Source organism: Opisthorchis viverrini (genome assembly GCF_000715545.1).
Source record: "Opisthorchis viverrini unplaced genomic scaffold opera_v5_16, whole genome shotgun sequence".
Taxonomy (NCBI): domain Eukaryota; kingdom Metazoa; phylum Platyhelminthes; class Trematoda; order Opisthorchiida; family Opisthorchiidae; genus Opisthorchis; species Opisthorchis viverrini.
This window is the reverse complement of record NW_008751672.1, coordinates 2290058-2304189: the sequence shown is the minus strand read 5'-3', so window position 1 is coordinate 2304189 and position 14132 is coordinate 2290058. Positions and strand designations below refer to the sequence as shown.

At 46.0% G+C, this 14132-nt stretch overlaps 2 protein-coding genes across 2 annotated transcripts in view; one reads left to right on the top strand and one right to left on the bottom strand.

Moving 5' to 3' along the window:
- Positions 1-7986, top strand: part of T265_01515 (hypothetical protein) — a gene marked incomplete at both ends in the record, with an annotated part of 36874 nt that extends 28888 nt beyond the window's left edge. Inside the window, 4 exons of the mRNA XM_009165556.1 lie at positions 72-1375; positions 2145-2475; positions 4169-5011; positions 6987-7986. Coding sequence (XP_009163820.1) covers positions 72-1375; positions 2145-2475; positions 4169-4984 — 2451 coding nt within the window. The remainder of the gene's footprint in view (positions 1-71; positions 1376-2144; positions 2476-4168; positions 5012-6986) is intronic.
- A 433-nt stretch (positions 7987-8419) lies between these two features.
- Positions 8420-14132, bottom strand: part of T265_01514 (hypothetical protein) — a gene marked incomplete at both ends in the record, with an annotated part of 21678 nt that continues 15965 nt past the window's right edge. The window contains one exon of the mRNA XM_009165555.1: positions 8420-8527. Within this exon, the coding sequence (XP_009163819.1) occupies positions 8420-8527 (108 nt within the window). The remainder of the gene's footprint in view (positions 8528-14132) is intronic.

The following is a 14132-nucleotide window of genomic DNA, read 5'->3' as shown; positions in this document are numbered from 1 at the left end:
ACGTGTAGTCGAAAATAGTGTTCGCAGTTCCATCACCCATCTTATTTGTTTTCACTTTCTCTTTTATACAGTCACGCCCTTGGCGTTCTGGGCTTGCCGGTTCACCCAGAAAACGTGGTCATCCCAGGGTACACCCCGCATCATCAGTTAACCCTGGTTCGACCGTGTTTTGTGATACGAAACGCCCACGAATTGAGGTTAAAGATAACACTCCTACCCCGACTGCTACGGTGGTTCGCGGAACGGGTAGACGAGGCCGTCCGCCTTCCCGTGCTCGAATCGGACTTCCTGGTCGCATTTTGACGGGTGCACTGAAGTTGAAATCAAAAGCCGAAGACTCACGAGCTATTCGTCTAGTTATACGTCTTGGAAAGAATTTATCTTCTCAAGCGACCGGGTCCGTTGTCCGTGGAAAGCGCCGTTCGGGACAGACCTCTGTGGATTGCTTGACAACAAAAGCTATATCGCCAGCGTCAAACGTTTCTTTCCACTACCATGACACCGGTCAAGATGCAGACAGCGAAAGCTCTGAAGATTCGAAACTGGGGGAAACTACTGTTTTTGGTGCTGAACCATGTGCTGGTGCGCTACAGCCTTTCGAATTCGCCATAGCAACCGAAGCGGAGACCTACATGGACCCGAACCAAGTTCAAATACATCGTGCATTAAATCGAGCGGTCGCACCAAGAACGTCCAATGGAAGTGGGGTGTCTGGCTGCTTCGCAGCTCCACCCGACGATGATGACGACAGTGGCGAAGCCGGTCTACCAGGTGGCACAATGTTGAGCTCGGAGTATCCCACAGCCCCTCTGAGCGAGCAACAACCTGGAGGTTGTTTTGCCGGATTCAGAACACAAGTGCCCATCAATGTGACTAACCGCCCCCCAATTAATGCCCGAGTCTTATCACATGACGAAAAGGGAGTGGAGCAGACAAGGAAAAGGCGAAGCTCACGTACCCGTCGAGTTTGTAAGAAAAAGTCTAACGTTGAGCCAAGCTCGGAAGTCTCTCTTTTGACCGAAGCAGCGACAATGCCAGTGTGCCCAAATGATTTATACAACACCTTGCTTAATGGACAGCCTCCGGCCGCCTCGCCTCTATCTTCACTCTGCTACAAGTACCGCGCTGATGCGACAGTTGTTTCCCAACCTGGACCTGTGTATGGTACCACGGCAGGACCTCCGGAATTCACCGCTCCTAGAACCGAACGGGTCTCGTCCGTGCATCCTGATAGAAATTGCACTTCGCCTTTGCTCTGTCAGAACAAAGGATTTACAGCCGATGGTGGCTCTAGTTCAGACCCTCTAGACAAATTCGGTTCCATTGCAAGCCCTCACTGGCGCTCTACGCGTGAGAACGCCATCTCCCATGCCAAGTAAGCTATCCACAATGCTCGTTTTTCGGACTCGACTGTTTTTGTTGATCGTCTATAGTATTTTTTGGCATAACATTTATGGTGCACAACCGTGTTTAGTGATTTAACTGGCCTAGAACGATTGGATTGGCTTTGCAAAAGGGAGAGACCGGTTCAGGGGAACGATGAACGTGTGTGCTCAGAAAACACTAAGCTATACATCTTTTGGAAGGAGAGTGATGAAAACAGCAGAGAAATTTTTAAAATATTTCTCTCTGGCTAGATTTTGTGCTGCAGTTTTGTGTTCGGCAGTGAAGCATCAGTGCCAACACTGATGTTGCTGTCATTGATGATGATGATGATGATGAATTTTGTGTTCTTAGTAACATTTGTTGTTTGGTTGACATTGCCAATTCACTTAGCACGGAATCTAGCACAGTCTGCAGTGATATCTGTGAGCAGAAGCCCATATACAGACGCGAAGAGACTGTCGTCTGGCGAGTGTATTCCAGAACAATGCTGACCACTGCTACCGAAGGCAGGAATTTGTCCACTGCAACGTTTTCACTGACGGCACTGTCAAGCTTTTTTATTTGGCATTTAATTTGCTACTCTCTGGTAGATTTGCCGTTCCCAGCCACGTTACGTTCCAGAGTCAGCTAGGTCATACGGTTTTCGCTCACCATAATCGACACTCCACGCTAACTGTTTTTTGGTCATCACGTCTGCATTTTTGCAAGTTACAACTGTGAATGGCAACCTGTCTGTTTTCATCTCTGTTCACATTTAGGTCAGATCTGGGTCATTTTATTCTACCTGTTTCTGAATCGTTCGAACCACCCCTTCCAAACTCGGTGGGGACGGTGAATACCAGCACCGAGGGTCACCGCAGCAACAGCACCAGTAGCGTCAGTTCTGTCACTGCCCTACCGAGCACGGAGAGTCCCGTTGCTGCATCCCTCGAGAAGCAGTTGGACATCAGTATTCCGCCTGACCCACACTTCTACAATCCCATACATGGTGAACATCAACGCGCTCGTGCCGATCACAACCTGCCGAGTGCCCTTGATTGCCCTTTGCTGGACACAGACACAAGTGTTCCCAGTCACCTGCCGTTTAAGGTGAGTTTGCTTTGCTCTTACCTAAATTCGCTGGTCTGTTTGATCCGTACTGTTTTAATTTTCAGTTTTAGGTAGTTTTTTTTTACGTTACTTCCTCAGATGGAACTGCCCTGGTTTAGATGTAGACAATCTACGGCTTCTCACCGAGGCAGCGACTTCATTTCGGATCTCGGCTGCCACTCATCACCTTTCACGTGCAAACTGTTTAAAGAATGTTGAGTTCTTATGGTTCGTGAGATGCTTTGCTAATTTTTTGGATTCATCATTATCGTCGACAACACTATTGTAGGAACACAAACGCCTGATTACACAGCTTTTGGCGGTTCTATGTAATGCATCTTCAACTAGTGTCTCGTTGCCTCTTTCTTAGAAACTGGAGGTGCGACGTAGACAATTCATACAAGCCTAGTAGTCGGCAATTTCTCAGTTATCTTGTAAGGTTCTGCTTAAGGTCTGTACGTGTGAAATAGCACGACCATTGGTCACTTATCGACCATTGGCAGTCACGGGCAACTTATCAACTAAGCATTGAGCAGGTCCATCCTATTACAGATAGCTGCTGTATCACGAATAAGTTTATTATTGTCCCGCTTTGCACTCACTTCATCTGGTTTCATGTGCTCTGTCATACAATGTGGTGAAAACTTTCGATGGGGAGCATCTGTCAGGTGAACCCCAAGCGCTTGTGGCCTTCCGGTAGGGTAAGGGTTTTAGACATCTCTAAAATCACCTATTGCGTTATGTTGGGTCCATTTGACTTGTTAGACGGAAGGCTAGAGGAAATGAAATTAGATTGACTTCACCCGTAATGTACACATTGGGGCGAGATGGCCCAAGTGGTTAGAGCGCGAACTTACTGACCGGAAGGTTCGTGGTTCGAATCCGACCTCCGCCACTCGACTTCCCTGTCTAGGATTGGGCAACCTGGCAGTATCCCAGTCCTTGTGCTTCCTTCGGGTGGCATGGCAGCCAGGCACCGGAAGGGTGCTACAGCTGAACGCTTTAGTTTACACATCGCCAGGTGAGAAATCCAGGTAAGTGAATCACTGTCGCTTCTATTGGCTTACTGTGTCAGGGGACACTTCATTAGTTTCACAGCATGATAACCGATTGTAGACGTTATAGGAGGATTTGGCGGACATGCAACCGACATATCCTGTTTCACATCCTAACCTTGGATTCTTCCTGTCGCAGAAATATGGCGTGAATGGTGGTGGAAACTCCTGCATAAATTGGTTATACATATGTGAAAGCGCATCAAGAAAAGCCGGTCGTCCTGATTTTCACGGTACATCTATGCGTTAGCAAACTTTACTCATTCCTCATTGGGTTCACAGGTCAAAGTGGAATACACAGGGATATTAGGTGAGAAATCCGAAGATAACAACAGATTGTCTTCTTGTAGGGTTTCCTTGACTTCTTGTAACCGTTTTCCTTATCCGGTTATGCAGAGTTTCCCCTATTCTTGTGGAGATTATGGCGGTGAATCCATCGGGAACTTTGAACTGTTAACTTAGTTATCCCTGGGAAAGGGACATTTTCTCTAGGTTAGTAATTGCTGTGCGATCTTTTAGTTCCGGTGTGGCCAGTGTCCCTTCATTTTTTTAACGTTGCACTAGCTTTCATCCGTTTGTTGGTTACGATTCCTTCGATATGATTCCAAACTTAATGACCTGCGTGTCTCCTATTCTAGTCTCCTGTGTGCGAATCGGTTCACGGTGACCGTCCAACACAGCAGCATTCTTACTCAGACCGCGGTCTGGATACGCGCCATCACCACCGGTCTACCCGCGATTTGTCCGTTGGTGATGTAAGCTCTGTGGATACTGGAACTACACAGCAATTACCTTCTCCTCCTCCAAGTTCCATGCAGCAACAGGCGCTCGCACTAACTGCTGCAGCCTACGCAACACTGGATCCAATGATGGCTGTACATCAACAAGCTAAAGCTTACTATGATCAGTGGGCATCTTCACTTTTTGGAAATTGGGCTTCCAGTGGTGGTGCTAGTGGCTGTGGCTCCAGTGGCCAGCTCTCAGTGAATTCTGAAGCGCACTGCAGCTCACAACGGCAGCAACAACAGCAGCAGCAAACTGACTGGATCAATGCGGCACTGCTATCCAAACAACAACAACTCGTCAGTTCTCAGTACGAACACGGTGACCCTACAGAAAATGACAACCTACGACAATGGCCATGGCCAAGTAACCAACGTCGAGCCCATGCATCAGATGATCGTCCCAACCCGGATTCGACTGCATTCGATCGTTTCCATCAATTTTACCGAGGCACTAATCATTCAGATCGGTCATATTTGGATTTCGCCTTCTCAAATCTCCCAACCAACACGCCGGATTTATCACGTTCATCTCAACAACAGCTGTTTAATTCAAGCAATTTCGCCGACCCATCTCAAGCACGTTGCAAAAGTCGGTACAACGATGTGCCAGGAGATTACGCGCGGATTAGTACGGGACCATTTTCGGAATCCCGCGTTAACGGATGGTGATAGGCCATAATTCGCCCGACTTGTCTGGTTAGTGACTGCTACGCACGACTGTAGTAATCTTTTTTGTCTGGTTTGCGGGCATGGTATCCCTCTTCCGCTTCTTCCGGGTTTCCCGCAGATTTGGTGTTTATCGTAAGTCGGTCGGGAATGCTGGGCGTTTGTTTGGTTGAATGACCGTAATACTGTTTAGGGAAGCCATTGTTCTACATCTGTGTGCCCGCGACATCCTCATACCACAAACACACACTTTTGTGACTCTTCTTGGAGCGCCGTCATACTTTGAAATACTTCGTAGCTTAGAGGAAATGGCGAAAAAAACCCAGAGTCAAGTAGATGGAAACTATCTGCAGACATCTTCGAATCGCAAATCGGTCGGTCGACGCATTTTCCGCTGCATATTTTGCTTTCAATTGTTAAATATGAGGTCCTATCCCATAACTTGTCCTCTCAAAAAATCAGCGAAAGCCACGAGATTCATCGATTTTAGGAGATCATATCTCATTTGGCGGGGTTTTAAATAACTCTTGTTGTTAATGACAGATAGTCCACCTCTATTTGATCTGTTGACAAATTTGCTGGCATTTATTCGTATTCGGACACAACTTAGATCGATCCACCACTGGATGTGGCAAGACCTTTCACCACCGTTAACTAGGTGGAATTATCCGTTTTGCTCGAAATGATACAATGATGGCACCTGATTGGTAACGCGGTGTGATTCTTTTATTGGGACATGTGCGAGAAATTTGCGCTGTACGACGGCAAATGCGTTCATTGTTAATAGAATCCGTTATACTAGGCAGTGGTGCGGCCTAGCTGTAACGCGATTGGATCTTTTACAATTGTGTTAGGTGTTCAATACAGAAGTATCCATATGGTAAAGGTCTAAGGATAACCTTATTCTTCTTAGTAGTTCCCGTGGATGCATACCATTCGGTTCTTCAACTAAACTGTTCGAAATGGTCGAGTGTGAGGATGAGGTTCGTTACCTGCATTTAGAGGGTCTAGTAAAGAGTATGGCGATACAATGACACTGCTCATTAGTGTCTGCTCAAACCGAACTGTTCAATCCGCTGGGCATGATAGTAGACAGATCGTAGACACTTCAACCAGGCACGCAGCAACACGTGGCGCCAAGCGGAGCGGCACTTATGGCAAGGGGAATACGAGTGTGTCCATGCTTTTTCTGGAGCTGAGGGACGGAGACTAGAACACTCGTCAACCTAACACAAAGTGGTGCATCTCAACTTTACTTATTCGTAAGTGTAAATGTGTCTGGGGCTCAAGATAGCTCAGTGAGTAAGGTGCAAACATACTGCCCGGAATGTCCGTGGTGTGAGCCCAACCCTGGCATCTCGACTGCTCCCACCTAAGCTTGGACAGCCTGACAGTATCTCAGCCCCTGTACTTCCTTTGGGTGACATTGCAGTTATGTGCCGGGAGGGTGTTGCAGCTGAACGGAATTATTATTACTGTTATTAATAATTATTAAATGATAAGTTTATTCACAAAAGAACAGATCCGTTCGTTTGTGCATTGCGCGGCGAGATGGCCCAAGTGGTTAGAGCGCGAATTTACTGACCGGAAGGTCGGTGGTTCGAATCCGACCCCCGCCACTCAACTTCCCCTGTCTAGGGTTGGGCAACCCTGAACGCATTGCGCGGCTACTGGAGATGATAACGCAAGAGCCTCACTAGCACTTTACGGTTTGCGGTTCGAATGCAGACCTGACTTTTCAAGTTTGATGGATATTTCCATTTCATTCGGAAACAGACTTTGTTCCATTAGTATTTGCTGTTATTTCATTCATACTACTCTATGTATCAGTTGAAACCTTTCCGAAAATAGCTTTTCACAACACTACTTGGTCTTTTGCTGCTCACGTCTCAGGTCTACAAATACCACTTCTGAGCGATCTTTCCTTAAATTTGTGACCACAATTTTTCTTTGTTTCATTACGTAACTTGAAACCAAATTTCTGTATCTTCTCCCTTCTCAATAGGCACGTTTTCTCTGCACCTCCCCGTAAGCAGTACTGAACGCACTCCCTCGACCAGGACACACTCAACCGCACTTGATTATTTATCGAGTTCAGCTCCCGGATTCTACTATTTGCATGTGATAGATGCTCGTTTTTCAACTGGCCCAAGCCTCTCCTCCAGCCTAACGTCGTACCCCACGTCCCTTCATAACTGACAGAAGTGGCAGCACCAGAGTGAAGTTTGACCGTAGAACTCATCACTATCCTCATTCTCCGCCCCACCTATTTTTACAGACTTCAATCATGATCATGTGATTGAGCTTAATTTTATTCACAGGCCCAGCCCTGGTCCGGGACCTGTACCCCTTGAACAACTAAAGAGCCATTTTTGCATTCAATCTCTTTCCAAGACGTGCCCATTGTGAAATTGCAGACTATGCCATCCCCTCAGCAAGATCTCAACGAGAACCTCACTGGTTAGTACTGTGCCCCATGTCGACAGATTCTCGTCTTTACTCAACCGGCAGTGGTCACTTTACCCACCACCAGCCTCTCCCTCCTAATATGTGTACAGATATCTTTTTACGCGAGAGACTAAACGAAAACCCGTTCTTTCGGTTCCACCTTGTGATATTTCCCCTTCTTTCGGTCCACGAGAGTTCCTCCCGAGTCAGCTGGTTGTCGAACACCAGTTTCTTACAAAACACCAGAGTGATAGGCGGTCTTCTGCCTATCCCAATGTACACAACTGGCACTTCCCTGTGTTGTACCACTTCCAGCTGACCAGCCCACCTTTTTTGCACTGCTTCAAATCATGCACTCTCTCCTGGATGATGTGAACAATGAAGTCCTTTGCTTTGTCAGAGTCGTTCTCTTTATGCCTCCATTCTTGTTGATTTTGTACAGTTCCAGTATTTCTTCTCAATGCGTGTGTGCATGCCAAAATGCGCGCGACCGAACTTCGACTGATCTTGTTCACCTATCCTATCTCTCAGTCTCTTATGCTCTATCATAATAAAACTGATACAGTTCAGTGGTTCATCTATTCAAGGATTAAGCAGCGGTATCAAGGATAGTTGGTTGCTTAGTCGCCGTGACAGTTTTAGTCCTGTCCCGCGGTCAGTGACGGTCTTACCTTCAATATGTAGCTCTCCTACCCCCTTCTGTATCAGATAAAGTAATTTGACGTCAGCGAACTGATTAGATCGTTCTCGCCAACACGTGGCTGTCATTTTCTTGACTCGGCTAACGAAACCGTCGCACCTGAAACACCATGCTTCGATGCTTGTAACTCGGTAATTGAGTTGAACTCGATCGGTGGTGGGTGCCTTACAGAGATTGACCCGATGTTGTTTCTGGTGTTGTAGGCAGTAGACAACTTTCAGACCCAGACGTTCCACATCAGGGCTTACTGAGACAATCCGGCTTCTCAGTTAATCTCCCGGACAATACTGTCAATCTTGACACTGTTGTGGGACATACATTGCTTTGATCATATCATGTGAACACCATTGAGCATACCCGAACCACCATAGTCGACCTCGTTCGACTAAGTGCTCGAGCTGAATAATGAGAAATTATGAGCGACTGACCCGTTCGTTCGTTGAATGATATTATGTACGAATCGAAAGCCCATTTCACTAACACCGGTGGTCGAGACCTTCACTTCACGAGTGCCCGGAAAGGACACTAGCCAGGTTTCGTGGACCTAGAATAGGATAAGGCGAATGTAAGGTACGAAGATGGGAAACTTCGTCTTCGTATCAATTTTATTTCTGCGCCTCAGTGGCACATATGTTCAACTTGTACTATCCAAGCAAGTCGATTAGTCCGCCTAGCTGTTCGGAAGTTTGATCGATACGACATTTTAACTTGGGCTTGAAGCGGAAACTTAGTTCAGTTCGGCTTGTTACATTAGAACGGGAATTTGCGGAAGATAAAATGTCGTGCGAGTCATATTATGTAGTGTAAACCGCTCTGTCCCTGTGTGGTGTGACAAGTGAACTCAGATGTGGTGGGTTTTACAGTCTCCGCATGGTGGGGGCTCTCTTAGAGACACATCACTGATGTGGTGCGCTGGCGGGTGCAACTCGGCTACGCAGCCGTTGCTTTCAGTATCTCGCATGTATAGTGGGCGAGCTAGTGGCAACTGGAACCACTGAGACCGGTTTTATAATCGATGCAGTAATGCGATCAAAATGAATGGAAAACTGACGTACCTGGTGCGCTTCACTGGATGGAACTCTGGAGGAGCAGCCAAATCGGAGATTTATTGATTCATCTGTGCCATACGCACCTCCCAATGGTGGGACGTTGACTGAAAACCGTTTTTTCTGGTTGCAGTTGGAATACGCTAACCTCCGCTTGCCCAAGAATGGCCTGTGTCTGGATCCTAAAAATCACTTTAGGCAGGTCATAGCTTATCAGCCGCTGTCAGATGCTTTGGACTTTCAGAAGCAAACATACGCACGGTCTGGTTTGCTTGAAGTTGCTTTCGTCGTTTGTGCCCAATTACTGAATAGGTAGTTACACTGTCGTAGGATGGGCTGTTAGTGATCCTGTCCAATACACCCATCTCGGTCAGAAAGGTTAGGTAGTCTGTGGATCTCTTGCTGGGTACCGTTCTGCTTTTGACAAAATTCTCGTCAGGTCAAGCGAAGAAGTTGCCAGTTTAACCGAGTTTTAAGGCAGTTGGATAATTAGTCGCAGATCTCCCAACTGAAAACTCTAAAAAGCCCACTGCCAGTTTTGCCCTTCTTGGGGTCCGTCAGGTAGGCGCAGTCCATGAGTTTCTGTCCACCTTATATTCTACTTGAACCCCAGATTGGAAAGCACATGGGAAATACGAGTGTATTTTGCAAAGTGATCTGTTTTTAACGAGCTAATCAAACGAATCCCAGATGGATGTGCAAACGAGTGTACTTTGCTCATTTGATACCATTTGGGTTCAAGTAGAATATAAGGTTGGCGAAAACTCGAGGACTACACGTATCTGCTGAGTTTAGAGAGAGATGAAACCGGTCGTCGGTTGCCGGAGTTTGGAGCAGTCTTATGAGTAGTGTATTACGTCCATGCATGTATCGCGATGTCTTGAATACCATAGCAACTAAAACACCAAGCTGCCTGGTGTGGCAAATTCAGTTGCTTGAAAATATCATAAGTGAGGGATTCAGCTGGTTTCCAGATGGTGGTCTCCCGTCAAAACTAAGTTGAAATGCGAATGAGTGTATTTTCCGAAATCTCTCAAATTTGAGTCCAAGTAGAACAAGGTTGACGGAAACTCGGGGACTGCGCCTACCTGGTGAGTTCCAAGAAAGGCGAAACCAGTCGTGGGCTATCGAAGGATTACCCGTTCTCACTTATTAGGGTGGTCATACTTGTGTTTATTGCAGTGGTATCCAGTTCTGAATCTAAGTGGAACGCCGTTTTGTGAACGATACACAATGTGGCTACATAATGACAGTGCCCCAAGTGCTCGTTGATTTCAAGATAAAGTGTTCACCGACAGAGAGATAGGATGTAATTGGTCCATTAGATCGTCAGGACGACCCGCCGAACGATCGTTTATGAATTTTCATCTTTGAGACTTTCTTATGGAGAGACTATTTGAAAAAAGTATCCAGGAAGTGAAGCAATTTGTCACGGAAAAGCCCCGCTGCATTCAGAAGGAAATTCTCGCGAAAGTACGGTTAAAGTGTGAGGGGAATTGTGGAAAACGTCAACCAGATTTTCCGACGTAAATAGGTACAATCAAATAACCTATCGATGGCGAATCAATTGATTTATTGGGTTAACTCACGAACCAAGCCGTGATCAGGGAAGGGGTCCAAGCCGAAATTGACTTGTTCCCTTCTTACCATTTAACCTGCGAACGTTTATTTCGTGCACTGCTGAAAGGTTTTCCCGGAAGTTCCTTGTTATCTTGGAACGCTAAGCTACGCAAATAAAGAGCACGAAAAGTACGATATGACTTCATCAAAAGGTTAAGAGCCATGCGCCTCGTTAGTGTCAGTACCTGGTGCTCGTCTATGTCGGACAAAAAACAGAAGACAGCGTACCACTCTCTACCACCATCTTCAATATAGATACTCTTGTCCAGTATCCCATGTTGGTCCCATAACAAGATGTTTTTCAGACTGGAAAAAAGCCAACTCGGGTGCAGTTGTATTATGACTCCCCCAAACTGCCATGGAAGGAAGTACTCTCCAAACGACGTACCGGGTATCTGTGAAACCGTCACGGACACCACTGATGCAGACAGTCATCATAATGAATTTAACCTGACCTTTGATAATTTCCCCATTCATTTGCTTTTGATCTATCTGTTTTGCTCACCTTCACTCACCACTCACCTTGCCGTAAAGGCAGCTTGTCCGACATTGGCATATTAACATTTATCTATGCGTGAATGTGCACAACTGACCTACTTACCCATGCGTGCTCGTACTCTATTTGCTGAGTCTGTCCTGACATGTTACGTCATGATTTCCGTGCAACCGCATCTTTAATCAGAATCACGAGGCTGTCTACGGAAGGGTCGACCGCAACGCACAGTACCGAGCCAACATTCCGCTCGCAGTTGTTTGGTGTGCGAACCTTGACACGACACTGTGCCGGTCGGTGACAGACTTGTGCACTTGTTGACGCCACGAACGTAAATAAGTGTATAATTCTGCTTACCTTTGTGCCGTAGACTTTCGAACCCAGTTCTTTCTTTTCATATTCGGGATTGTCGAATCTACGTGTCACTCAAAGTTCCGCATAGGAAAACTCAACATACCAAATGTCAGGCGGAATCCCCCACGAAAACCGTTTTACCGCTTGCGATTGGGCGCTGCTACGGCCAAAAAGCATAACTTAGTCCCAATTAGATAGGAGATCAAGCCGCTTCCAGTCCAGCGTCAGGGCGAATTCTGATTGGATGAAAGTGTGGACTCAACAGCCAATCATTATTCAGGATCAACCGAAAGCCGGTTGCTAATGCTGCGTCCAGATGGCGTCGGAATTTCCAGAATGTCCTTGCGTCATACACCTTGGATACCGTGCGCTGTACATGTTTTGCCTTTTTGTGTACCTATGGTGTTTTTTTGCCGGAATACTTGGTTGGGAGATTCAAACCAACAACTGAGATGAGGCATTGTCGTTATTACCTCCATCACAGAGGTTTTTGAAATACGGGAGCGTAACCCAGGCTTCCTTTTGCATGATTGACTTCCACGACCTCTGAAATTAGTTTGGTCTACGCGCTATTCTGATTCCTCTGACATAGTCAGTTAGTCTCACTGTCCTATTGCTCCGTGTAACCATTTCTACAACTTTTGTGCAATTTTTCACTAGAATTGTATAGTCTGCGATGTATTTGTCAAGGTGATCAGTCACTAAAAACTAAAGGACTCGCTCCAATCGACACCTGATAGAGTGATGAAGCTGAAGTAACGAGCTGTGCGGTCAAAGGATGCAAACACACATGTGAACCCAACCATCCATTTCCTCATGTACAACAAAGAGCACCCAGTACCATAAACATTTTAATTCACCTGCTGGATCAAAACCTTTTGTCGAATACTATCTAGCCTTCGCCGGCTCGGTCCTATCCATACCAGTTCAGGACTATGGTTTCTATGGCACTGTCGATCCTAGTTGCCCTTCAATGGTACCTCTTACAATTTCAAGCTTAGTATTGGTTTCATCAATCCTTAGGGCAGAAAAATCTCAGTGGCAAAATTGCGTGACTCCACAACGAACGTGTTGTCTTGTTGTCGTGTTGGCTGACGGGAATAGCTTTACGCACCCGATAACACCGCTTGATTTGACCGTAATGCCGTGGCAAGGGGAGCTGAAAATCATGGTAGATGGTTTGTTTCAAAAAAAAACGACAAACTGTACTGGTGAAAGGAAGAAGGCCTTCGCTGCGGAGTTGTTTATTAGAAAATGCCAACTAACCAGTTACAGACAGGGGAGTAAAACTCTCACATGCATCTAATTTACAAAAACTGAACATCCATCTTGAACGCGTCTTCCTGAACTTTCCTGGATATTCATTGACTGTTGCTCAAATCCAAGCAAATGCTACAAAGCGATTCCACAAATTCCTCAGTATATCTCCCTTTTCAAGAGACACAAAAGGAATTTACAGGAAGAAAACATACTACTCGCATGCCTTTCCCATCAATAGTATCACCGTTACACTGGTAGTCGAGCAATGAGTGAGAGGGCTAGTGAAATGCGCCTATATATCCTTGCACCATAGAACCTCTGACAGATGTTAGGTCAGTGCTGTTGCATTTGCTCTGCAAATAGGAAAGTTTTTGCCGTTATGTTGGAGTAGCCTAGAATCGGGTTCAGAGTGAAGATCACGCACACCGGTGCACTGTGCTCTTGCATAATGTGTGAAAGTAGTTAATCGATCTGGGCACACTGGCATCTTCTAGATATGTTACTAGTTGATCAGGTGACTGTTGACCTGTTCGTAGGGCATGGCAGTTAGTTTGCTAGCTGGATATTTTTGGACAAACCGTGAGATTGGATCATGGCAGAACAATTTTTAAATACAATCCTTCTTTACATGTCTACGGTACAGGTGATTTGGTCACAGAAACATCACTATGAAATCAATTCTGCGTAGTGAAAAGGTAAGTTTTGACCAGAGAGAAATTTGTTTAAAACACAAAGATCAGCTAGTTTTCGGGTAAAATTGTTTTGGAAGTTGTGAAGTGCAAGAGTGCTGTTAGGTTTCCCAGTCTCACTAGTTCAAAAACGGCATGAAACTGGCGGATACCGTGGCTCAGGTGCGGGTTGAGTTAACCTCAGTTTGCATTAATACTTCCATTTTGGCCTACACTTCAACCGGAAAAGGTTTTGTACAATAACATGAATTTTGACTCCTCGGACCTAGAGCTGCCACCTTGTTGTGGGCTTCTGTACTGCAATGCTCCTACGGACTACACAAGCCTGAACTCTCTTCCGTTGGGTTTATCTATGCCAGCAAGGACAGCGGAGAACGGTAAGATTCGATACTGCGAAAAAATATTATGAGACGATGTGGAGGTAAATTTGTACGGCCTTCTGCGATAAGGATTTTTTTCGAGTAGCTAACAAGCCCGTATTTGTAGATGCAGCAATTATACCTTCCTTTGAGGAAGGGTGAGTTGAAAAATGGCGAACTCT